At 44.3% G+C, this 25,864-nt stretch overlaps 1 protein-coding gene across 1 annotated transcript in view; it reads left to right on the top strand.

Moving 5' to 3' along the window:
• pkd1a (polycystic kidney disease 1a) overlaps window positions 1-25,864 on the top strand; it is a 65,107-nt gene that overhangs the window by 25,920 nt on the left and 13,323 nt on the right. The window contains exons 10-41 of the mRNA XM_084563125.1: window positions 1,860-2,074; window positions 5,158-5,279; window positions 5,381-5,531; window positions 6,603-6,865; window positions 7,049-7,429; window positions 7,692-8,174; window positions 8,274-8,405; window positions 8,736-8,911; window positions 9,617-9,747; window positions 9,911-12,528; window positions 12,699-12,893; window positions 13,016-13,318; window positions 13,467-13,921; window positions 14,627-14,777; window positions 17,246-17,398; window positions 17,895-18,035; window positions 20,424-20,745; window positions 20,841-21,057; window positions 21,218-21,377; window positions 21,462-21,614; window positions 21,755-21,899; window positions 22,124-22,459; window positions 22,633-22,721; window positions 22,991-23,306; window positions 23,622-23,799; window positions 23,947-24,211; window positions 24,298-24,493; window positions 24,676-24,846; window positions 24,938-25,081; window positions 25,165-25,375; window positions 25,473-25,599; window positions 25,712-25,822. Of these exons, the coding sequence (XP_084419251.1) occupies window positions 1,860-2,074; window positions 5,158-5,279; window positions 5,381-5,531; window positions 6,603-6,865; window positions 7,049-7,429; window positions 7,692-8,174; window positions 8,274-8,405; window positions 8,736-8,911; window positions 9,617-9,747; window positions 9,911-12,528; window positions 12,699-12,893; window positions 13,016-13,318; window positions 13,467-13,921; window positions 14,627-14,777; window positions 17,246-17,398; window positions 17,895-18,035; window positions 20,424-20,745; window positions 20,841-21,057; window positions 21,218-21,377; window positions 21,462-21,614; window positions 21,755-21,899; window positions 22,124-22,459; window positions 22,633-22,721; window positions 22,991-23,306; window positions 23,622-23,799; window positions 23,947-24,211; window positions 24,298-24,493; window positions 24,676-24,846; window positions 24,938-25,081; window positions 25,165-25,375; window positions 25,473-25,599; window positions 25,712-25,822 (9,211 nt within the window). The remainder of the gene's footprint in view (window positions 1-1,859; window positions 2,075-5,157; window positions 5,280-5,380; window positions 5,532-6,602; window positions 6,866-7,048; window positions 7,430-7,691; window positions 8,175-8,273; window positions 8,406-8,735; window positions 8,912-9,616; window positions 9,748-9,910; window positions 12,529-12,698; window positions 12,894-13,015; window positions 13,319-13,466; window positions 13,922-14,626; window positions 14,778-17,245; window positions 17,399-17,894; window positions 18,036-20,423; window positions 20,746-20,840; window positions 21,058-21,217; window positions 21,378-21,461; window positions 21,615-21,754; window positions 21,900-22,123; window positions 22,460-22,632; window positions 22,722-22,990; window positions 23,307-23,621; window positions 23,800-23,946; window positions 24,212-24,297; window positions 24,494-24,675; window positions 24,847-24,937; window positions 25,082-25,164; window positions 25,376-25,472; window positions 25,600-25,711; window positions 25,823-25,864) is intronic.

Genomic DNA, 25,864 nt, shown 5'->3' with positions numbered 1-25,864 from the left:
AACGCGCTTGATTCAGACCTATTCCACTGGTTTAAAAAAAATAGCGTTATCGTGGTAATTTCTCTGCGTGAGAAATACAAAGTGTGGCGTGTGAGCGTGTGAACGGGTTGAAATGCGTGTGTCTCACGCCCAATGCGTGAGACTTGAGAGCCCTGTGATGTTTAGCTTCAGGGGCGGAGTGGCAATCGGGACGACCGGGCCAGCCGAAGGATTTACGCAGCGGATCACAAATTGAGCGGCCGCGAGGCGAACGCGACCGGCCTGAGCTTATCAGAATCATTGACGTTACTAAATTCTCTGCACCCTCATCTCTCGCACTCTTCCTCACGCACAGCACGCGTTCACAAAAAAACACACAGGTTGCTAGGTTACCATAGCAAATAGGCTCACCCCAGAAATTATGTATTATTTGTTAGTAGCCTAATGGTAAATGCTGCAGGTGTAGAAATCTACATAAAACGGATATTTACTTTGATGTCAGGGCTAGACTACAGCATGAAACTTGTTGTGCATATTAATAAATTAAATTGCTTTTTGTTTTACAGTAAGTTTGCTTAACTGTATTGTTATGTAATTGTTGGCACTGGCACTTTTAATGGGTAAATTGCAATACATGGGCTTAGTTTTGGAGCCAAATGTTGGAGTTGGAGTTCTCTGTTTTTTTGAGAAATAAAAGGCAAATGCTTGATCATTTTACAGCCACATAATTTTCGTTATGCATCATTTGTTTTGGTTGTTTAAAAACGTAAAAAAAATATCCGATTAATCGATTAATCGATCGATAAAGTGCTAGATTAATCGATTACAAAAATAATCGATAGCTGCAGCCCTAGACGTGGGTCTTCTGAGGGTGTCCTGTGGTGTCTGGAAACACAATGCTGTTAGTGGGAGAATTTGGGTCCTATGGGTTGAGGGGAGGGGTCTCTGTGGATCATCCCACAGATACTTGATTAGTTTGGGATCTAGTGAATTTGGAGGAAAGGTCAACACCTAAACTGGAGTGTCATTGCTATGGGGTGGGGGTGCCTGGTCTGGTCTAGGTGGGTGGTACATGTCTAAGCAACATCCACATGAATGCCAGGTCCAAAAGTTGTAGAACATTGTGTTGTCACAAGATGGTCAATGCTATTTACCTCTCCTGTCGGTGGTTTTAATGTTGTGGCTGATCGGTGTACATAGAACTTCTTTTTGTGCGTCAGTCCGTGCTTCTTGCCAAAAAGAGCCTTTTTTCTTGTTCCTCCTCTGCTTGTGTGTTTTAACCCCTGTCTATTCTTTCTGATGTAGTAGATGTGAGTTGTCAGCCAGTGTTCAAAAGAAAAGGAGGAAATAGGGAAGAAAAAAAACTCTCTAAAATGTTCGATTCTTGCTTCCATTTTCTCCCGAGTCTTTAGATCGTACTTTTCCGTTAGCACGAAGTCCATTTAGTTTTCGTCTTATAGAGTGTAAAAGGAAAGAAAATAGAGGAGGGTAATTTGTGTGGCCTATTAGTGGACTCCTGGAATGGAAATCCAATTTATCTGATGTAATCACAGGGATGTACTAAATATCGATTGTCTCAGTGCCATCCCATTGGGATTCAATCAAAACCCCCTTTCATGGCTTGCAATCATTGATTGTTGAAGGCACACAGAGGCATAATTTAGAGCCACTTATTAAGACCCCTCCTCATCCAAGAGTTTTGTGTGTTGTGTTGTTCTTTGTTTGGACAGCTTGATCATGTGAAAAATTAATGCTTGTGATCGTTTCAAGTCCAATTTTACCATTGTCAGTGATGTGTATGTGTGTTTTCCTGCGTGGACAGTTAAATGTCATACACCCAGTGTTGGTGTGTGTGTGTTAAATGATCATTTCTGCACCAGGGAGCGAGGCGTGTGGCTGGGCTTGAGTAACGTCAACTCTCCGGGCAAATTTCGCTGGGTCAACGGGTCAGAGGCTCAAGATGGAGAGGAGGGCCTGCCACCTCGTCCAGGGAGCCCTCGTGGCAATGTATGCGTATCCCTCGATCAGCACGGCCAGACCAGTTCACACCTGTGCAGCGCCAAGAGGGCTTATGTCTGCCAGTACACCTCCCAAGGTAGGCGCACGGACCCACTCGCACACATACACATGCACTGAAAATAATAAAGCAGCTCGAAAACCTATAGAAAGAAATTAAAAAGTGAGATTTGTGTGAATGCAATTTCCCAAGAGCACAGAATGTCAGCCTTCCTCTCTGTGAATTCTTTTGTCAATTAATGTGTGGCACATAGTTGTAAAATAATCACATGCGTAAGACTGGCTCCCTTAAGCACTGGGCATAATTGGAGCAGACCTTTCGCAGATACAAAGTACTTTTCTTATAAGATGTCCTCTGCCATTTTCCATATTTCCATATTCATATATTTCTTCTGTACAGCACTTTGGTGGTTTTTAAGGTGCTTTATAAATAGAGCTGGATTGGATTTTCCAGTATCTACATTATTATGTAAAAGCATCTCCATATTTTAATATAAGATTACTCATGGGGAAAGGGCATATAATAATGGGAGCACTAGGTCTTGCTAAATGTAACCTCTGCAGTCTCATACATATCTGGATACATTATGTACATACATTTCTTTCTCCATATACCATGAAAGAATAAAACAGACTTAAAATCTAATAAAGTGTATTCCAAAGCAAAAGGTAATATACTTAATACACTTGATTTTAGTTTTAGCACTTCAGACAGTTTTTATTGTTGACTTCATGTTTTCTGATAGTCTTGTATAGTATTTGTACGTGGAATTAATCAAGGAGTGAAAACTTGGTCCCATTGCCATGTTGAAAGGCGAAGTCTGGAGCAGTGTTTTCTTCAAGGACCTCTCTGTATTTGTTCCGACCACTCCCCCTATCCCGAATCTATATTCTGCTCAGAAGCACCCCATAGCACGATGCTGCCGCTGCTGTGTATCCAGGAAATGAGCAATGCCCGGTGTCTGACAACCGCATTTTTGTCTTAAACGTCATTTATCAAACACTCGACGGAGCACTCACGCAGAAGGCGCATCTGAAGCATAATTAAAACATACAGGATGATCATAAGATGGAGTGCCTCAGAAAATGACCCAAATACTGCATACATTATGGATTATAGATGAATGCAAAAAATGCCAATTCACTCCATTTAAAGTTCAATCTACAACACACTGTGCTCTGAAGAACTCTCTAACTGCGAAATTGCTGCAATTTCAAATGTCCGAGCACAGATGTTCTAAAGCTGCCTCAGTGCTAAGTATGCAACATAACGTGAGTGAGTCAGCATAAAAGATAACGGTGAAAATGAGAAAAACATTCACTTATAATGTGCACTTGCTCAAGCGAGATGGATTTAAATTACACCCACTGTGAAATTAATGGTTAAGAAAATATTTAGTGTAGTCATTACGATGTTCCCTTTTCAAGCGACAAATGTGAGAGTTATAAAGTTACACATACACTATATTACCAAAAGTATTCGCTCACCTGCCTTTACTCATTCTATGAACTGAAGTGCCATCCCATTCCTAACTCATAGAATTCAATATGATGTCGGTCCACCTTTTGCAGCTATTACAGCTTCAACTCTTCTGGGAAGACTGTCCACAAGGTTGAGGAGAGTGTTTATAGGAATTTTTGACCATTCTTCCAAAAGCGCATTGGTGAGGTCACACACTGATGTTGGTCGAGAAGGCCTGGCTCTCAGTCTCCGCTCTAATTCATCCCAAAGGTGTTCTATCGGGTTCAGGTCAGGACTCTGTGCAGGCCAGTCAAGTTCATCCACACCAGACTCTGTCATCCACGTCTTTATGGACCTTGCTTTGTGCACTGGTGCACAGTCATGTTGGAAGAGGAAGGGGCCCGCTCCAAACTGTTCCCACAAGGTTGGGAGCATGGAATTGTCCAAAATGTTTTGGTATCCTGAAGCATTCAATGTTCCTTTCACTGGAACTAAGGGGCCAAGCCCAGCTCCTGAAAAACAACCCCATACCATAATTCCTCCTCCACCAAATTTCACAGTTGGCACAATGCAATCTGAAATGTACCGTTCTCCTGGCAACCTCCAAACCCAGACTCGTCCATCAGATTGCCAGATGGAAAAGCGTGATTCATCACTCCAGAGAACGCGTCTCCACTGCTCTAGAGGCCAGTGGCGGCGTGCTTTACACCATTGCATCCGACGCCTTGCATTGCACTTGGTGATGTGTGGCTTGGCTGCAGCTGCTCGGCCATGGAAACCCATTCCATGAAGCTCTCTGCGTACTGTACTTGGGCTAATCTGAAGGTCACATGAAGTTTGTAGCTCTGTAGCAATTGACTGTGCAGAAAGTCGGCGACCTCTTTGCACTATGCGCTTCAGCATCCGCTGACCCCTCTCCGTCACTTTACGTGGCCTACCACTTCGTGGCTGAGTTGCTGTTTTTCCCAAACGCTTCCATTTTGTTATAATAGAGCTGACAGTTGACTGTGGAATATTTAGGAGCGAGGAAATTTCACGACTGGATTTGTTGCACAAGTGGCATCCTATGACAGTTCCACGCTGGAATTCACTGAGCTCCTGAGAGCGGCCCATTCTTTCACAAATGTCTTGTTTCACAGTCTGCATGCCTGAGTGCTTGAATTTATACACCTGGGGCCAGGCCAAGTGATTAGAACACCTGATTCTGATCATTTGAATGGGTGAGCGAATACTTTTGGTAATATAGTGTATGTGTCACCTCACAGACTTGGCTGAAGTTAAACTGGATTGGCCCTGTCAGCTTGCACCACATGGAAGGTCTTAATGAGGCCGAGCAACGTACAACATCAACAGTCTACAGAGAGACCAACACAGTGTGTGTGCATGGCTGGACAATCTGTCTGGTCTAATGGTGTTTCTTTGGTCAAGTCCGTCATTGATTCCTTCTTGGTGATTGTGGCAGTGTGCTGCAGACAGATACACTGTGTGTTGCAGACAGATACACTGTGTACTGAGGTGTTTTTCCTTGTTTCTTTAGAAGTTTGGTCTCCCTCCGAGTACCTTCTCTCTCTTTTTCTCAAAACAGCTTGTTACTCTGTCGACTGAATCATTTCTGATGGATTGCTTCTCCTACGTCTCTTGTTTTTTAAGTCCCTCAATCCTCCCTAATGTTTTTTTTTACCTTGTCTCTCCTTTATCAGTGCATGTTCCAGATACAGGGATCTACGTTGTGGGCATGGCTGTCTTTCCTTTGCATAAGCCTTTGCACCGTGCTACGACCAGTACACTCTCTGCTCCACATCTTCCCATCAGAGGAATAGAGGTAAGGAGGAATCTCGGCTTGTTTATTTACTCATCATAGCGTCTTCCTTAAACTCTCTCACGTGTTTTATTTTTCCTCTTTTTTTTTTTTCTCTCTCTCAGATGCTGTTGTTCCCAGCACTCAGCTTTGTTCAGGCAGGCCGTCTGTCCTCCTTAGAGTTCGTCTCTCAGGAGCTCAGCTCACAAGTCCACATCCGATTCCAGACCTACAGACCTTACTGTCATCATCCCAGCCCGCACCTGCTGCTACCCAGTGAGTCACACGTCGAAACACGCCGACATACGCTCGGCATAGAAAAATGTGCACACATTCCGAGTATTGGCAGGTGCAAAAAAAAAAACCTATAAGCCACCTGAGCCGACACCTCCACTTATGCAAAAACACCCACAGAAATCCACACACACTGACCGAACCTGTCTAAAGCTGTTAGGTGGATGAACCTGAAAGAAAAGTTTGAATGGAGACAGAAAGACGGGCAAGGCAAGAGAGAAAGGAAACCATATAAACAAGTTGACCTCCATTCTGAGCACTTCTTTCCTCGTCCGAGATTATCAGACACATAATGGCGCATGGGTTTAAGTCGTCTGAAGCATCGCGGCAAGGATGTGCAATAGAAAGAGGAGCAGTGAGTGGATGCACTTGAAAGATCAGAATCAGAAATACTTTATTAGTCCCCGGGGGGAAATTGGGTAAGTTTGTGAAGAAAGATGTGACAAACAGAAATCCAGAGAAGCAGACAGCATATCAACGAGACATGGGAGTACGTTTTCCAAGAAACTTTCATTAAGAACTGTGACTGCAACGACAGGGGAGGACATGATGGTGATAATAAGATAATGCCGGACTATAAATTACACCAAAATTAGGGTTGTTGTAGCCCACACAGAGATGGATATCATCCCCGCTCACTAATTATTTTCCCAATGCGAATACACAAACAGCACGCATGTACACACATCTTTCACAGACGTGCTCTCTGTTGTTGCCTGCTTTGGAGAGATTTACTTGTTTGATGTCATCTCTTTGATGCAGTAATTCTTGTATTTTTATCTGCGTTTTGCCTTCATTATAATCGTTAGATGTAATGTAGTGGACATGTCCACAGTGATGTTTGTCTCGTGTTTTTTCTTCTTTTTTTCACTTTCGCTTTCACTCTCAGGTGTCTCATTATTAATCCTTATATACATTCTTTGCTATGATCATAAAATAACCCAATAGCTTAGAATTGGCAATTACATGGAATGAGGAATAAAGATATTTTGTAATGTGGTAATTTCCAAACTTCATTTTAAACAGTGAAACTAAACACATTTCATTTCCCAGGTTGTGAAGGTCCGGCATGTACTACGGTTGCTGTTTGTGTCCCCAATGACACCAAGAGCAGTTATCCACAGTCTTGCCCCCGACTACAGCAGTGGTGTCCCTTCCAAGGCAAGTGCCTGCCCCTCTCTAGTCCCTGCCAACCCTCTTCTTGTCCTAACTGCACCCGTGCTCATCTCCTGCCACCTGGAGCCTTGAGGCCTCGATACACCCTACAGAACGAGGTGGTCTTCACTCTGCCTGCAGGACCAGCTGCACACGTACTGGTGAGAGGATTTACTTTTTGAGGGTGTTTACAACCAGATCGGATAAACAATCAAGGGATTGCAGCTATTGGCTGTGTTACTGCAATGTAGGGCTAGATTAAGATTTGATTCGATAAAGGAGACACTTATTTACAGAAAAAAGCTGTCTATGACTTAAACTGCTCTGGTCCTTGTTCCCCTCAGATACAAGACCAACTGGAGGACATCCTAGTTTCACGTGGGGATGTAATCGCCTTGCAGCATGATGCTGGCCCGACCTCCCTTCTTCGCTGCCAGCCTTCTCCACACTCACCGTGGCGACAAACTGTTTTGGCACTTAATCAGTCAGAGTGGGTCTGGATCAACAGCACCAGACAGTCAACAGACACTTCAGCTGACCACAGCGTTGACCATCTGCCTGACCCGGAGCTCGACATGAAGGCGCTGGTGGAGGATGGCGAGGGACGCTGGCTGGAGGAAGTAGTTTGCCCCGTCAGAGTGCTCTATGCGGGACACAGTGAGACCCAGCTGCAGGGAGCACAGCTGTCTTCTGGTCTATCACAGCCTGGACTGTACAACATGCTGGTAAGTCTTAGCTGTATGTCATATCCCAGCATGCATCTGACAGATTTTAACAGGAGGAGACCGTTTAGGAATGCAGACCCTTTAGTGTAGTTTTTACCATAAGAATTCTGTTCATGTGTATTAAATTGAACACCAGCGTTAATTGTTTGTTTGATTTCATAGTTATAAATGTATTCTAACTTATTCTCTGTCCTTTCTGTCCTATAATTGTATTTCTATTATATTACCATTATATTTATAAAGAAATGTAATCCAATTTCAGGTGTCTTCTGCTGAGCCGTCATACCCAGCCTCAGCGTCATGCCTATTGCGAGTCGTGCCTCCTCTAGGCTTGACGATCCTGCACCCCCTTCCCCGTAATGGTACCCTCTACCTGCAGCCCAACGACACTCGGCTTCTGCTCCGCGTGCAGTCTCGCTATGTGACAATGGCATCTCGGCGTGGCAGTAACCACAGTGTGACCTTCCAGCCTGAATGTCCCCCAGAGTTTTTGATCAGTCCGGCGCTCTGTCAGCCAGGTCTGAGCTCAGGGCCCGGGATGGAGGTTGCAGAGCCTAGCCTGTATGCGCTGCTGGACCTGAGCCTGGGAGTGGAGGAACAGAAGGGTCCAGTGGAGGTGGAGCTGGAAGCCCACAATAACGTCACGGAGGCCAGCCTGATAGCCATCGTTCACCTAGAAGAGCCGCTCAGAGGACTGAGGGTGCAACCACACCCTGCACACAGGGTATTGATGGAGTCGGTTGTGGTGAGTGTCCGTTTCTACTTTTGTTTCTGTTTAACTGATAGCTATACTAAATTCATATTAATATTATATGCGCTCCATTGTGCTCTCTGTGTCTTTTAGAGCTACACAGCGTCAGTGCTTGAAGGCTCCAGTCCCACGTTTAAATGGACGGTGGATGACAAGCCTTACTTCACCTATTACAACACTGTTCTCAATGTCATCTACCAGCACGCTGCTATCTACAAGCTCACAGTGAGTTTCAGTTCCAACACAAATATATGAAAATTAAACCCTTGTGATTGGGCAACTTTTTCTTTTGCGTTTCACAGTTTCATTGCAATGTTTTTTATCAGTAATCAGGCAACCTGAGTCCTAAAACTGCTTGTTTTTGTCCATAGTGAACCAAGAAAACTAATACATGTTTGTAGTCTGGCTTATGAATTGAGTGAATGGATTATCAGTGTAGTGGCACTTTTATCCAATTTTATGCAATGGTTGCGTATGCTAGGTATGTTGCTGTTACAGCTAACTCAGATGTGATGTTGCTCAGTACAACTGTGTGACATCTCTCATCTCTCATAGGTGACAGCCATGAACCATGTCAGCACACTCACGGAGCATTTCAACGTAACCGTGGACCGGCTGCAGCCCATGGCCAACCTCACGGTCAAGGGTGTGCCAGATGTTGTCCCTCAGGGCTCCACGCAGACTCTCACCACCTCTGTGCTCGTGGACATGTCGGTGGCGGCCACCTTTCGGTATGAGTGGTGGGGAGGGGATGGGGGTGGGGTAGATAAATGTACATCTTGATAGCATTTCACATATAATTTAAAAATAAAAAGCCTCTTTCTATTTCTACGTGCCTTATTCTCTTTTATACTTTTAAGGCTAAATGAAAACACACAGCACCTCTTTGTGTGTGACTTCTCCTTTCTTCCTTTCTTCTCCTCTGTCTCTCTCTGCCTTTATGTTCTTGTCTTCCTGTGTGCCATAATAGTACTGCAGCAGTCAAGTCAAAGCTGAGCCTTGGATTTATAACCGTGTGGTTACAGAAGATTGCTGACAAGAATTTTCCCCTCTGCGCGGCTGTTTCTCTTGTACTTTTTTTTTCCTTTTTCTTCCACTCTTTCTATTACTCTTTTACCTCCCTCCCTTTTTTTTTTTTTTCACTTCTCACTCTTCCAGCTTTGGGGCAGTTTTTCACTTAGTTCCCCTCCACTCTCACCATTCGTCGTCCGGTGAGGCTTCCTGAGTTTTAAGTTTCCACTTCTGCTCGTACAAACCTCCAATTGCGTTGTCTGGAAAGATTCCTCCTTTCCAGCTTTCCAGTGACTGCTTGTTTTGTGTGTCTGTGTGTATTGGTATTACTCATGTTGTGGGGACATAAAGCTGTTTACACAATCAAATTGCGCACGTTTGCCTCATATTCCACTGAATGTTTTTACATTTTTATCATGCTGCAGATGGTCTTTTGGTGATGGTGGATATAAGGAATTTGAATACAAGCCTCCTTACTCTCCCTCCCTCCTCTGCCCAGACTCCTCTAATCAAATTCTTCTAAGCAACAACATCACCTATGTCTATTCTCAGCCAGGTAACACCTCACCCTTGTCTCAATCTACTAGCATACAGTCATGACTAATGGAGCAGTAGCCAGCTTAGTTTATGCACATGTATGTAAAAGTACAATGTTTATTACTCATGCTCATTGTAGCTTACTTTCCTTGATCTCCCTTTTCTGACCTCTTTCTGCTCAGGAATATACACAGCGCTGGTGTCAGTGTCCAATCGTTACGAGAACGTCAGTCAGAGCATCAACATGAGCGTCTACAGCATCCTCACTCAAGTTGTCATACAAACAGAGCCGCGGCTTCTCCTCGCCGGCAAATCAGCAGATTTTGAAGCTCACCCTCTGCCATCACCATATGGCATTCACTATGACTGGCACTTTGGAGATGGTTCTGCACCACTACAAGGTCGACGTGTGGCGCACACATTTGCGCAGAGTGGCAACTTCAGTGTCTGTGTATCAGTGAACAACACCATCAGTTCTAGAAATGCTTGTGCTGACCTGTTTGTATATGAGGAGATTGAGGATCTAACAGCGGAAAGTTCTTCTCCCACAGAGCTACACAGTCCTACTACAGTGTGGGCACGCCTTGCTTCTGGTAATAATATCACATGGACATTTTCGATGGGTGACGGCACCATCTATACTGTGTCTGAACCGTACAAGTCACACAGCTATATCAAAGAGGGCAACTACACAGTAAATGTGACCGCCATGAATGCTGTGAGCTCTGGCTGGACAATTATTCCAGTCCAAGTGTTCGTCTTCCAAGTTATAAGGATGGAGCCATCTGGTTGTGTTCAAGAACGGACCACTGTCAACTTTCAAGCCTGGGTGTCTGGTAACGAATCAGTTCATCGTTATGAATGGAGCTTTGGGGATGGAAGCCGCAATGAGACCCGTCTTGGCAACCCTAGAGTCTCACACACATACTGGACAAGTGGCAACTACCACCTCTCCCTGCTCCTTTCAAGTGGGGTCAACGAGGCCACCAAAGCCAATTTCTTCAACTGGGTGTGTGTGCAACCAGTCTTGACCAAAATCAAATTTATCGCTGAGAAATCCCATTATGCGGTTGGAGAAGAAATACGCTTTCAAGTAAGGGCAGAGCCAGAATTCAACTACAGCTATCAGTGGGACTTTGGTAAAGAAGAAGACCTTATACTAATCCATGGTTCTGGGAATGCCCTGACAACTTATAAAACCCCAGGTCATTACATGGTGACAGTAAATGTTTTTAATAACATCTCTGCAAGTAACACTAGTGCTCTGATTGAGGTTCTGATGCCCATTGGACCAGTTGTTATTCAACATAATGGCACAAAATCCAATAACCTCACACGTGGAGCTACGTACATGTTCATGACTTCGTCCTTGGCCTCCAGTGTTACATACATTTGGGATTTTGGAGATGGAAATGTGTTTGAAGGACAGAATCCCCTCCATAGGTACAGCATCTCTGGGAACTACAATATCACACTGAAAGCAACCAACATGGTTAGCCAGAATGATACAGTTTTACCTGTTACTGTGCTTGCACCAATCCGTGGCCTGACGGTCAATGCCAGCTTGGTAAATGTTCCTCTCAATGCCTCAGTCCACTTTGAGGCCCAAATGGAGGAGGGAGATGGTGTCCGGTTCTCCTGGATACTGTGTGACCGCTGCACTGCAATCCCAGAGACCAACACTACGTTCTACACCTTCCGCTCTGTTGGAACTTTTAACATCATTGTGATAGCGGAGAATGACGTAGGAACAGAACAAGCGAGCATCTTCCTGTTTGTCCAACGTGAGTTGGAAGGGCTGCAAATTCTAGCAGACGAAATCGCAGAAGGTGGAGGCACGGGATTGGATGGTGGTTATTTTGCTACAAACCGTGTTCTCCATCTTCATGCAGGATTAAAGGAAGGCACCAACATGACCTTCTCTTGGAGCATCATCAGAGAGCTAGACCCTGAAAACTCATTTAACATAAGTGGGAAGACTGTAGAGCTGAATTTCTCCAAGCCAGGACCATGTGACATCTTTCTCCGTGCAGTCAACCTCCTGGGCCAGCTGTCTGTCAACAGAACTATCCATTTCCTCGAGCCAGCAGGGGGTGTGTACCTAGAGGTCAGCAACAACCCGGTTGCAGTGAATGCTTCAACAAACCTAACCGTACGGACTACTGAGGGTTCAGACTTGCAGTACCGCTGGTCGATTGATGGGAACAGTCTGCTGTGGAACAAACCCTGGTTGACCCACATCTTCAACAGTCATGGACTGAAACAAGTGACCGTGGAGGTTTTCAATGAAGTGAGCTCAGAGGTTACGTCACAGACGATCAATGTCCAGGAAGTCATTTCTTGTCTATGGTTCTCAGCTACAGATGTGACTAATCAGAGTTATGTGGCAACAGGCGTAAATGTCTCGCTTCGGGGAGAGGCACTGACAGGAACTGATGTGACATGGACCTGGCTGCTGGATGGAAGAACAGAAACAGGACGGCAAACATCTCTGATTTTCCAAGAGCCAAAGACAGCAATTATTACTTTGAATGCCACCAATGATGTCAGCAGGCAAGAGGTTTCCAGGGAGTTCTTTGTTCAGGACAAGATACAGATGTTGGAGCTGAAGGCAAGCAAGACACTTGTAGCAGTTAATGAAGAAGTGAACTTCACCATTTCCATGGTGGGAGGGTCGGACGTTAGTCTGATCCTCAGCTTCAGCGGGGATTCCACTATCATCCCTCAGCCAAACCAAACCATCACCCGTAGGTTCACCAGGGTGGACAGTTACTTGGTGAATCTCACTGCTTACAACCAGGTAACTTAAAAGACTGCATCTACAATGTTCCCTGCACTACAGAAGCATTTTAAAACTGGAATAATTTAAATATAATAATGAATATTGTGAGTATATGTTCAACTTGTGGGATGTTGTCTTAAATAAAGAAGTAATTCACAATTGTTTTATGTTTTAATTTACCAATCCAGGTGGGTTTCAAACAGTACAAAATCCAGCTCGACGTGAGGGAGCCGGTGCGTGGCCTTTCCATCCAGGGAAGTTGTGCAGCTATCGCAGTAGGTGAGAAGAAGTTGTTTGTGGCCAACATCCTGATGGGAAAACCTGTTCGTTTCCTGTGGACTTTTGATCTGCACCACCACAAGGCAACACACGTGGGCAAAGAGGTTTGGTCACTTACATGTCACTTACCAACTTTTGCAATCATGACATATGTATCACAATATAGCAAACAGCTGTTACATAGATGCAAAAATGGTGACGCATCGCAATAAATCACACACCACAGGTGTACTACGTGCCAGAGGAACCAGGTAAATTGACCATCTACCTGAAGGCAATTAACGGACTGCAGGATCAGGAAATCACCGAGTGCATACAGGTGCAGAACCTGCTGAAGGCTGTGGTCCTGCATGCAGTACCACGGGACACTTTCATCAATAAGACGGTGACCCTGATGGCCGCTGTCACACCGAGATCGACTCCTGTGGGATGCTTGTGGGACTTTGGTGATGGTTCTACTCCAGCTCACACCAACAGCACCACAACTGTGGGTCATGTGTACAGCCACCCGGGACACTACCTGGTCCAAGTATGTTTTTGTCAGTTAGTTATTATTCCATGTAGATACAGTATATTATTTCTTTGTTGGTCCTTGAAATATGAGAGAGATATTCCACGAGTACTTTATGTGAAAGGTGTGTAATTTCATCATCATGCTTTTTCCCCCCCCCCAACAGGTAAACTGCAGTAACCTGGTGAGCTGGGTGCTGGCCCAGGTGGAGGTGAACATCAGCATACTAGAGTGCGAGGAACCAGAAGTGCATGTGGCTCAGTCCCCTCGCCTTTCTATCTGGCGCTCCCAGTCCTCTTTGTTGGAGGCCAGTGTGGACCTGAAAGGCTGCATACGCTACGGAGCTCAGTACCTCTGGCAGATACTCTCAGCGTCCTCCTGTGATAATGATATAATGAAAGACCAGCCTATGCCGTCTGGGGCGTTGAATCTGCCCTCTCCGTTTTTGCCTGCGCACCCAGTAATTCGTCTCCCGATGGAGGTGGATGTGAGGCGGCTGCAGCTGTCTTTGCCTAAAATGGCTTTGGCAGCAGGGAACTACACCTTGGTGTTCTCTCTGTCCTATGAAGGTGTGCCGCTAAGGAAGGCTGCCTGTCTGCAACTCAGTGTCATGGCTGCCAGGTAAGAAACTAGACGTAAACATACACCTAAGTTTCCCTGTAGAGCTTTGATAATGAGGATGTTAGGATGTTTTCACACCTATATTTCCAGTGGAAAAACAGTTTCAGAACAACAACCTAAGTGTGAAAGCAACCTTAGTTTACATGCAATAATTTGTTGTTTTCTAGACAAGATACAGCACTTTCTATTTCTATCTATTTCATAGATAACCATCTTTACCGTCAGTGATGCATGGTTTGATATAGTATGAAAGCTATAATCCCCCAAAATATTTATCAAACGTGTTGCTTGCATATTTTCAATATGCTCCTTTCAGTATGTGGCATGTTATTCCCACAATGTGAGTCAGTGCTATCTTTTTGACACCTGTGCAGCTCATAGTGGTGGAACACGTGTCGACGAGAAACAGCGTCACCTTCAGTAAAATCTGTTTTAGAAAACAGGAGAGATCAGTTTCACCCCTGTGACCCAATCAAACCACATATGTATGCTAAAGTAGTAGAAAGAAAACCAATGTTGAGAAAGCTTAATTGACTTGACCCTCAAGTCCTCACAGCACGTTGTTGAGATTTGAGAGGTGTACTCGCACCATTCTCTGCATAGGTTCACTGATAATTCTGCGTGTTTTTCAGCATCCTTTCCAACTTAATTCTGTTGATCTATAGAACAATGAGATGTGGTTAATCGTGTGCATTTCCTTCTCAGGCTCATGCCCATTATTGAAGGCGGCACCTACAGGGTATGGCCGAGGACACAGGACCTGCTGCTCAGTGCAGAAAAGTCGTATGACCCAAACATGGATCCAGACAGTCAATCATTGCTCCACTACCACTGGGAGTGTCAAAGCAGTTCTAAGGTAAGTCCAGGCATGAAACAGAAGCTAGATTCACATGTCATCAGACCATCTGTTCCATCCGAATGCAGTAAGGAGGGAAACAAAAATGAGCTACTCTACTTTTGAGACTCTTGAAATAAAAACCTGTTTACAGTAAATTTAAAGTATTGTTTATGATGTGTGATGAAATGAATTATAAGGTTGTTTGGGTGTTTGGTTTGTATTTTTTCACTGGTAAATTCAAAGCAGAATCTGGAGGACACATTTGATTGTGTAAAGAAGGCTGAGAAAAAGTTACCCAATGATCATCTATTCCTGAGTTCTATAATTGTCTTTAAAGAAGCTTAGTAGCCTTGATGGTGAAGAAGAGAGCTAGTTTCAGGACAATTGGTTTGTGTTTAATGTTGATTGTGGACTTGTGTGTGTGTTCATTAAGTGTTTTTTCACTCTCACTGCTTCTTTGGCTGGGCGGGAACACTTTCTGCCCGAGCTGCAGAAGACCGCAATATAAGGCCCTAAGGGATGGGTGTGTCAAGCAGGACAGAGTGTGTGTGTGCATGTGTTTTATGTCCATTATTGTGAGGACCGCTTTGAGTTTTACACCATGGGAGTGAGTGTATTTTTTAAAAGTGAAGATAATTTGTTCAATCCTTATTTTGAGCCTGACCATCAAAGTGACTGTTTGAGGCTGGGATGTGGTAAGAATAGGTAGAGAAAGTATAACACCTAAAGTGTATTGCATCAACGAAGATTCTCACAGAGATACAAGTTCAAATGTGTGTACACGGTACATCTAAGCAGGCAGGCATTTAAAGGGTTATGCAACTGTTTAGAGATAACCTCGGCATTCCACAGCTGGTGCTTTGCTCCCCACCCTGACAATTATACATACCATACACTGAACAACATCACACACATGCACATACTCACACAGCTATGCAGCACTGTTGATAAAGATACTGAAGGATGCTCAGTTTGACCGCAGGAAGTGAAATATATTTGCGGAAAGACTGAAAAATGAGCCGACATAAGCACACGTTCATCAAATGCCATATGCTGTCCTCACATTGGATACAAATGCTATTTTAAGAGGTTTTATGTCGGTATAAAAAATCATTGGTGCAGCTGTATTTCTACTGTACATAGTACACTCTTGAACAGACCCGGTATTGGTGAAGCTAAAAGAGGTCTGATAGAGTTCTTTGAATTTTGCTGGGGAAGCTTCTCCAATACTTCTCCAATTAGTGGCGCTGCACCACGACCAACCACAGAGCATGAGTTCTTTGAGCCTTTTCCAATTAACCTGTGTGAAAGTAGTTTTACAAAGGCAATAACCTTTTTATTTTAGCTAAATCTTTAAGGCTGTTTTTCTTTGAAATACAAAACTCCAGTCATGGTGTCTGGCTGTTGCAGTTCACAAGAAATATCCATCAAAGTTTTAAGAATACAGCTCCAACAATGGGATGGTTTCTGTGCAAAAACATACGTGCGAGACAGTCAAGGTGATACCTTAGACTGGTATCAGCATTAGGATGCATCCTGTTTAATGCTGGGGAAAAAAATACGCCACTGAAGTATCTCATACCTCACCAGAAACTTAGATCTAGTGAAGATATTACCAGAGGGAATATAAAATGAAAAGCGAGCTCAGATGTATGAAGGTGCTAGATGAGGTGAGGCTTGAAAAAACATTCTAAAATATACAGGAAAGCAGCATATTATCCTGAGAGAGGAAGAAATGTTCCAGCTTCATGTTTCTCATCTATGGTCCTGGCTCCTCTGGTCATTGCTTACAGTCTGTACCAAAATGTTGCGCCAAATTCTCCAACCTGCGTATGATACCTTATACATTTGTACATTATGCCAGCCTACTCACCTGTAACAGAACTAGTGCTGTCGATGACATATTTATATGTTCCTGTGCCCTTGTTTATTCTCTTTATTATTCTTTTATCTATTATCAGTCCATGTAACATACATCACCTAGAATCGTGCACTCTTGTTTGTATCATGTAGAAATGCTGCATGTATGCTTTACTTAAATGTATGAATGTATCTGCTCGTTTCTGCTCTTTTTTCTGTCTTTCTACCCGACTGGCTTCACGTAGATGGGTCCAGTGTAAACTGAGTTCTGCTCAAGGTTTCTTCAGACAAAACAGCTTGTAATAAAGCATCTTTCTGCTTTTGTAGTTGCAGTTACAAGTGGTCTACCTTATATGATGGAAGGAGCTATAACTTTGTTAAAATTACATGTTTGCAACTGAATGATAGCTCCACTTGGATGTCTTAATCCTGTTTTATTGACTATGTTACAGTGAATACTGAATATTAGTATCTCAATATTGCTCCAAGTCTCATTAAATCTGATTTCCCACTTTGCTCCTATCTGTTTCCAACCTTTATTCTGAATCTCATGTCTTGTTTCAAACCTTGCCCTTGTTTGGTTTAAAGTTTTAATAAAGAAACGCTGTTATAATTTCTGTTTGCAGGGTCCAGAGCACTGCTCCAGTCTGAACTTCAGCCTGGGCTCCAGCGGTCCTGTGCTCGGAATCTCACGCTCCGAGCTCAAGGCAGACGTTGAGTACACTTTCAAACTGACCATCAGGAAACCCGGCATGGCACCAGAGTCCACCACGCAGACTGTGAGTGAACACTGTCTCCTTTTTTGTGCATTATCATACTAATCAATCAAATCACTCTTTGCATGGACAGTAATCAATCATTTATTAGATTATTAAATGTTAATATGAATACTTTAATTCTATTCATTCTCCAAAACATTTGTCTTGATATAACTGGATAATTCATTAATAATAAGCCGCTGCCTGCAAGACATTCAGAGAGATTCAACAAAATGGCAAAAAGGCAGATCGGACCACAAAGCAGGGGGATGTGGATCACCAGGTTAAAAGAATATGACAAACTACAGTCTCAGAGTTTTACTTTCACTCAAAAAACAACCCTTTTTAGTTTTTGCTATTTCAATTTTTATTATTAATTGTTAAAACTGGAGGTAGTGGTCTGAACGTTTTTTGGCTTCTGAAGGAGATCATGAGGTCCATTCCTCTAACATAACATGGAGTGGCTCATGGGTTGGGATTGACAGCATCCCTAAAACATTTGATGTGTGTTTGACAGGTGCATGTCCAGAGTGGCCACATTCCCATGGTGTATCTGGAGTGTGTGTCCTGTAAGGCCCAGTCCATTTACGAGGTCAGCCTGAACTCGTATGTATATCTCAGAGGAACCTGCACCAACTGCCAGGGCTTTCACCGCGGGGTAAGCACACACTCACACAGACACACAAGCACACAGTCTGACTAAATCTGATTCTGTGTGTCTCAGCAAAATGAGGTCACTGCTCCTCAACAGTGAAGTCGCCATTTCCAGGTCTTTTTCCTTGCTTTTTTTTCCTTCTTATCCCGTTGCTCCACCTCCTCTCCTCTCTCCTCTATTCAGGCTTTCGCTGGGATTTGTGAAGCAGGCAGTAGAGTAGTGTGTGGGTGTGAGAATGAGGTCATTGTATAAGTGGAGCCAGAGCGAATAGGCTGTGTCCCAGCTAACACAAGGAAACAATTTAAAAGATAAAACACCGGATCAGCATGCTGAGCTGAAATATAACCTCAGTCACTAATACTTTGTGATTGTGCAGGGGTAAATTTTAATACGGTACCAAGATAAGTTTCAAAAGACATAAAGTCCTTCTCGATTAAAGTATTTAGCACAGATTAGTAGAGACAGAAAAAACATAAACTATTCCCTCGGGACCAGTATTACCTGCGGAGTTCGTCCGTGATCTTAATTACTATATTTCTCCAAACACCGAGATCCTGCAATGATAATATTCAGTAGCTCTGAAATTTGGTCTGTGTGTTCATTTTTTTCAACGGGTTTTGTTTCCTCCACCGCTTTATTCCGTCTCTTTCTTGCTGGAGAGCATGACAATAGACAGAAAAAGCTAACTCTGACATGCACTGCAGCACATTTTGATGTATTGATGCATTAAATTAACGTGTTCATCACAGGAGCTGCCAGGTAGCTACTGAGTTCTCCCCCTGGCATTAATACAGCCTGATGACATCAAGTGTTATTTTTTAAAATGCAATATTTTTTTTTATTATTAGCCAGAATGTTCAAAGTAACTTAAGCTCTTAAAATAAAATTAATTATTTGATTGATAATGATTATGAGAGAGGCAGGTGTGGAGGAGATTTGTAACAATGTAAAAATAAAAAATAAAATTGAATACTTAAAGAGTATAAGTGTCGCAAATACACGGATTACTTTTTCAGCATTATTATCAAAATATAGAATATGTCTTTACCTTAAAACATATTCCTGAAATAAAAACATTAGAATCAACAGAAAAATACAAATTGCTGCCAAATGTGACCTAAATTCTTAGTATATAGCTTAAAAGTATAAATTACATGTCCCTACAGGTTCTTTTGAGCACATTCAGGAATAATAATATTAATCTCTTTTATCCTAAAAGAAATAGAGCGAGTATCTTATGAAACTACACTTTTAGAGTTAGATCAGAAAGCCCCGCTCATGTCTCTATGCTAAATATGAAGCAGCCAGACAGCAGTCAGCTTTGCTAATTGCCTCAAGACTGGAAACACTGGAAGGCCTTATCCAAATGTAACCAGATCCTTCTACCAGAGCATGTTAGGGCCGTGACGCGCCAAGCCAGAGGTCGGCCGCTTGCCATTATCTGGCCCCGGCCCTAAATTTGTCAGTGTGTCCCTGACTGTTGGCACTGGCACAAGCAGCAGAGTTCAACATGTTGAACTGCCAGCAGAATGAGTCTCTCACAGTCTCCCTGATTGTCTGATCAGCAAAAAGAGAAATGAAAGTGACAGAAGTAAACAAAGAGCACACAGAAGGCCTTGCTTGTTTTACATCTTGATCTGATCAGAATTTTCAAAAGCATTTTTTACCATGACATGAACATTTAGGATGAATAAACTACAGACCAGCTGATCAGCGTGATTCATGCAAACAAATGAACCTCCAAGTCTCCCAGCTAATCATAGCTCTTCCAATTTCCAATTAGAGTTATTTCCTTTCACCCAGACACAGAATGCGTGTAATTCTACATCATTTCGCTTCCCATTTCAAGATAATAGGAAAGGAATTCGTAACAATGATAATAAAAGAGAACATCTCATTTGTCTGTTTTTTCTTTCCAGCTGAAACAAACAGGTCTTGTCACCTAGCTGTTGGCTGTAGTATTTGCGGTGTGTTTAAGTGTAACTATTTGTAACTATTGTCAGTTTGGATTGGCCGTACATTTAAAGCTCACTTATAAACATTCTATACTTGTTTGTTGCTGCATTATGTGCCTCTTATTGCCAACCCTACCCTAACCTGCCTATCATACATGAGAAGATTGGACATTTCCAGCCTGGCTTTTCAACCTTATGAATCATCAGTTTTTCCAGCATGGAGAGTTCAACACTGCTGGCACCAGTTTACTCTCAGTTAAACCAATTAAAGTCAGGCAACCATCAAACATGTTTGAAAAGGAAACATGTTTACCCTACCTTTAATGGAAGCTTTTAGGCTGGCTGACTGCTCCTCATTCAATTTCTAAATGACTTATACTTTCAAGTAAATTACCAAACGCAGCTTACATCACTAAAATCTCTCTTCCTGTCTTAGCGTTGGAGTGCCATGACACTGCAGAATGAAACTCTGGTCCTGGACTCCACGTCCACCACCACAGGAAGTGACGGCATGAATCTGGTGCTGCGGCAGGGAGTCCTGCGGCATGAAGATCCCTATATCTTCACCCTGCACGTGACTGACAGAACTTTAGACGGCGAGGGCGTCGCCTCTATCACGCTCTTCCATAATACGCCCCCAGCAGGTGGTGAGTGCCATCTGAGTGCGGGAGGGGAAGCAGGGGTGGAGTACGAAGTTGGGGATGGTGAAGGATGGAGGATACGCACACTGCTGGACCGAGTGCACTTCAACTGCTCAGGTAGGAGGAGTGGAGCTTTGACCACGCCTTCACATGCCTGCATTCTTCTTCTTTCTCATGTTCTCTAAGTCTTCCTCACCATCTTAAATCTGCAGGTTACAGTGATCTGGGGGACTCAGAAACTCCCTTGCTGTACAGTCTGCTGGTAATGCGCTGCAGAGATGACTACTGCGAGGACTTCTGCGTGTACAAAGGCAGCAGTCCGGACCACACTGCCTTCCTGCCTCCAGGCTTCAGCACAGCCCAACACCGTGTGAACGTGTCCATCACAGTGGAAGACCACCAAGGAGCTGCCATCATGGCACTAAACAAGTAACTACAGATTGTTCAGATAAGCAGTAGTAAGGGAAGTAAGATATTGTTGTACCCCAAGCCTGTCTTACTGAAGCGTTTCAAGAAATTCATGCAGTCTCAGAGATATTTGTTCAGTTATTAACTTCATAGCCTTATTTTTTGATGTGTTTATCTGCAGGTCCATTGAGGTCGCTCTCCCTGATCCACCCCTTGAGTACAACAGTCTTCCTCACTGGCTGTCTGAGCTGACTGACAGCAAACTCAAAAAACTGTTGGAGCAGGGAGACTCCCAGAGGGTCAGAGAGTTATCACTGGCTCTTATTACAGTCCTAAATGAGGTAAGAGAGGCCCAGCCAGGGCCAGATTGGTTAGAGAATGTATCCATATGAAGGTTACTTATGTCTTTATTTACTTTCTTCCAGTATGAGCAGACCAGGGAGTCAACACGGGTGTCCAATGATGAGCGTAGGTACAGAGCGAGAGTCCGCAGCAACATCACCAGAGCTCTGACGGCTCTAGACCTGACTACTGTCAACGACATCCAGCAGACCTCTGCTGCTCTGGCACAGTGCACGGTGAGCAGGATGAGACTTAAAGAGAGGATAGAGATAAAAAAAAAAAACGAGAAACAGGAAATTTGAATATACCTGGAGTTACAGCAAGAAAAAGAGGAAACCACCTGGTATGCAAGCAAATGATGTGTTGTGTTTTCCAGGCGGTGAGTCGAGAGTTCATCTGCGAGGAGTGTCAGAACAGCACTCTAGACAAGCTGGAGTCCATGCTGGAGATTCTGCAGACAGACACCAAACAGGGCACTGTCACCCCCACCGAGATAGCTGACAACATCCTGAACATCATGGGTGAGAAAGACAGATTCCTCCCTCTCTGTATGTTTCAGCAAAATCCAACAAGGCAAGAACAATGCCTTTTCACTGCTGTCGCTTAAAACAAGCCCCTTTGCACCCTTGGGGAGGGATTAGGTAAACTATCAACTATCAGTAAACTATCAAGCTGTAACTATTCCTCTTGTACTTATCTTACCTTCCTTAGCTATTAACCTTATCTCCTCTCTCCCTCTGTCCAGGTGATCTGATCCATCAGGTCAGCCAGACAGCCTCCCACTCCTACCTGCAGCCTGCCTACATGGATTCCCCCTCGCCCCCCTCCATCTCTTCGCCTTCTTCTTCCGGTGAGGGGCATGGAAACACCCTGTTAGAGGCCTCGCCCTCCTCGCTGGAGCCCCACCCTCTGCGCGTGGCAGCCAAGGCTTACAGCCTGTCCTCTGTCCTCATGCTGATCCTCATGCATGCCCGCGTGCTCAACGAGGAGCCGCTCGTACTGAGGGGAACCGAGATCGCTGCCACGGGAAAACTGGCAGATCCCCAGAGTCTGCTCTGCTACCATGGCAACAACAGTCCAGGTTCGCTTTTGTGTTTAGTGTCATGAGTTGATAAAAGTTTCTTCGACTGTCACGGTGTAATCTACCAAAAGTCATACATTATGAAGGTATATGTGAAAAACTGGACTATTAAGACTCAAATGGAACGTGACAGTCTATACTGGTGGTGAATGTTCTCCTCTCTGTTTTTGCAGAGTGTCAGCGCTTTTCCATCCCCAGAGCTTTCAACAAAAGCCTTGGAAGAGTTGCTGTAGGAAACAGTATCATGCAGCTGCTTTTTCAGGTAAGAAAACATCTAAAATGGTCGGAAGTACTGAGTTGAGTGCAAAATGTTCCTCTTGAACTTTCTCTCTCTCTTTATCACTGTCAAAGAACTTGGCAGTGTGAAAGCTGCCGGTGCCAAAGTCTCTCATCAGCACACACTTACTGACATAGCTTGTCAAGAGTGGTCTTTTTTTTCCTGTTGACGTCTTTTATGCTTTTTTTATTTGGGGGTACAATTTCCTCCACCTCCTCTTATGATTTTCTCTCCCTCCTTCTTGTTCTTTCCAGATGGAGTCAAACCCCTTCCCGTTCAACTATGTGGAAAACTACAACATCTCAACGGAGGTGGCATCCATGGAGTTTCGCACTGAAAATGGCACTCAGATCCCAATCTCTGGACTGGATGATAGTCTAGCCATCACTGTTGCCATTAAGAATGGCAGCGGTGGTGAAGTGGGCGCCGAGGGCTCTGGTTCTGGTGGCGTCCCTCCAGCTGGAGCTGTTAACGTCAGCCACTGTGACTCTGTTATCGTCAGGGTCAGCACAGGAAACAACAACAGGCAGGCAGGGCTGTTTGTGCAGCTAAACTTCACCTCTTTGGAAGGTGAGCGCTCTAATTTCTCTGAACACTGCATAAATTGAAGGAGGGCACATGGACAGGAATAGGAATCATTTGAACTAATATAACTGAAATTGGTTACAGTTTTGTCATATGGGCAAGCCGCCTTCAATAAATAATAATCAAGTATTTAACTGCAGCGTGAGTCACTGTGAATGCTGGTACATGGATGAATACAGATGCACTGATAAACTGTGGTTTGATTTGGATGTGTTCCCCTTGCAGCCTAATCAGTTTCTCTTTTTACCTTTAAGTAGGCCTTTCACTTTCTCTGTTCTCATTATTTTCTCTTCTCCTCAGATTCAGGAGAGAAGGATCAAAGGGAAAAGGATGAGGAGGAGCCGTACATCACCGCCTACCTCCAGTCCCACGAACAGCCGAACGAATTCAACTGCACATACAGAAAGCATATCAAGCTCAGTATGACCAGGGGACAAGATCTTGACCACAGGAAGTACACCTTCTTCCTGTCACCAGAGTAAGAGCCCTGTTCATTCGCTCCATTGTATTGCACTGCGTACTGAACATGGACAACGTTTTGCGATGGGTGGCATCAGAGCTTTACAGAAAAGTAAGTAAATGTATTTAAAACTTTATTTCATGTCCTGTATCACCTCTGTTACAGGTCCTACGACACCACCCTGGACTATTTTATCAACGTGAGCACATCCTGCAGCCCCTACTCTCAGCCCGTGGGCATTCGTCTGGAGGTCGGTGTTTTTGCATCTCTTTGTCAGTACTTCAGTGAGAGCGAGAAGCAGTGGAGGACAGATGGCATGGTGCCACTGGCAGAGACTACATCCAGCAAAGCAGTTTGCCGCACCAGACACCTCACTGCCTTCGCCGCTGGACTGTTTGTGCCATCCAATGCCATCAGCTTTAAAGCGCCAGTCAGTATCCCACAAACAAACACTCGCTCTTCGTGTGGATGCAGCAAATGAACGCACACTCAAACCGTTTTTCTTTCCCTCCTCAGGAGCGTTCAGGCGCACCAAGCCTGGTGGTGCTGCTGGTGTGTGTACTGGGCTTACTAAGCTATGTCGTAGCAGCGGCCATCTTGCACAAGCTGGACCAGCTGGATCTACGCCGGGCTGGTGTGGTTCCACTCTGCGGCCAAGATGGACTATTTAAGTACGAGGTCCAGGTCAAGACTGGGTACAGCAGAGGGGCAGGTGAGGGGAAGGCTTCACTGTTAGTTATCTTGATGCTATTTCTTGTCTGTGAATTACCAAGCTAATGCAATTTCTGGGAATAATTGTGTGTGTCCCCAGTTCAGAAAGTGCTCTAATTATGTTAACATCAAACACTAATTTACTCTAAATGTTCATTAAAACTAGAGTCTGTGTCCTTTCAGGCACCACGGCTCATGTGGGAATCAATTTGTATGGAAGGGAGAGCCACAGTGGACACCGTCATCTCGACAGCAGAGGAGCTTTCACGCGCAATGCTCTCGACATCTTTCATATCGCCACAGACACCAGCCTGGGTAGTGTCTGGAAAATTCGGATTTGCCACGACAATAAGGGTAAAGCTACACAACAGAGAGCTGTAATCACAAAGACCTGACTATATTTAAGCATATCTATTGTAACTGTCATTGGCTAACCCCCCCTCAGGTTTGTCTCCTGCGTGGATGCTACAGTACGTCTTGGTGAAAGACCTGCAGACAGGAAGCAGCTACTACTTCCTTGTTGAGGAGTGGCTCTCTGTTGACAATGAGAGAACTGGTGGACAGGTGGAAATTGAGGTGGAGGCCTCTGGTAAGGAACCACACTCAAATCACGGGCAGTAAACTGCAGCTGGTTATTTCTTATTTCTGGCCGTTTTCTTTCTGTTTTCGCAGAGGAGGCTGTGCTTCGTCAGCTGCCTCGCCTCCTCCGGTGTGAGCTGCAGAGGGCGCTCTGTGAGAGTCACCTGTGGTTGTCACTGTGGGAGAGGCCTCCCCGGAGCCCCTTCACCCGTCTGCAGAGGGCCACGTGCTGTGCTGTGTTACTGCAGCTCTTCATACTGGCCAACACTCTGTGGTATAGCATTGTGGTGGACAAAAGATACAGGTATAGGAGTGTGTTTATTCAGTTTTGCCAGTCTTAATTAAATTCCCACCTTGCAATTTGTGGTTTCTACATTTCAATATATTATGCTGTCCTGCAGCCCGAGGGCCGTGTCCAGGTTTTCTTCATTAAACGGAGAGACGGTGGCGGCAGGCGTGGTGACCTGTCTGGTCGTCTACCCTCTCTACTTGCTCGTCTTCACTCTCTTCAGAATGAGCCGCAGCAAGGTAACACAAGACTGCCCCAAAACTAAAACATGGCCAAAGTTTGGGCCTCTCTCATAAGCCAAACATGAAGCTGAATGTTTTCTCTGTGGATGTTTGTCTGTGTGATTATTAGTGCGTGACTGTAGAGCAGTTGCCACCACAAGTGGACCAGGAGTCTGTGGAGATCGATGACTTCCTGGACAACTCCATGGCAGGAAGTTCCTTCCTCTTTTTTAATGGCGAGGTAGAGTCTCTCAGGAAGCCATTGGGATTTAAAAGTCTGACT

The sequence above is a fragment of the Chelon labrosus genome, assembly GCF_963514085.1.
Source record: "Chelon labrosus genome assembly, chromosome: 2".
Taxonomy (NCBI): Eukaryota; Metazoa; Chordata; class Actinopteri; order Mugiliformes; family Mugilidae; genus Chelon; species Chelon labrosus.
This window is presented reverse-complemented; position numbering and strand designations above follow the sequence as displayed.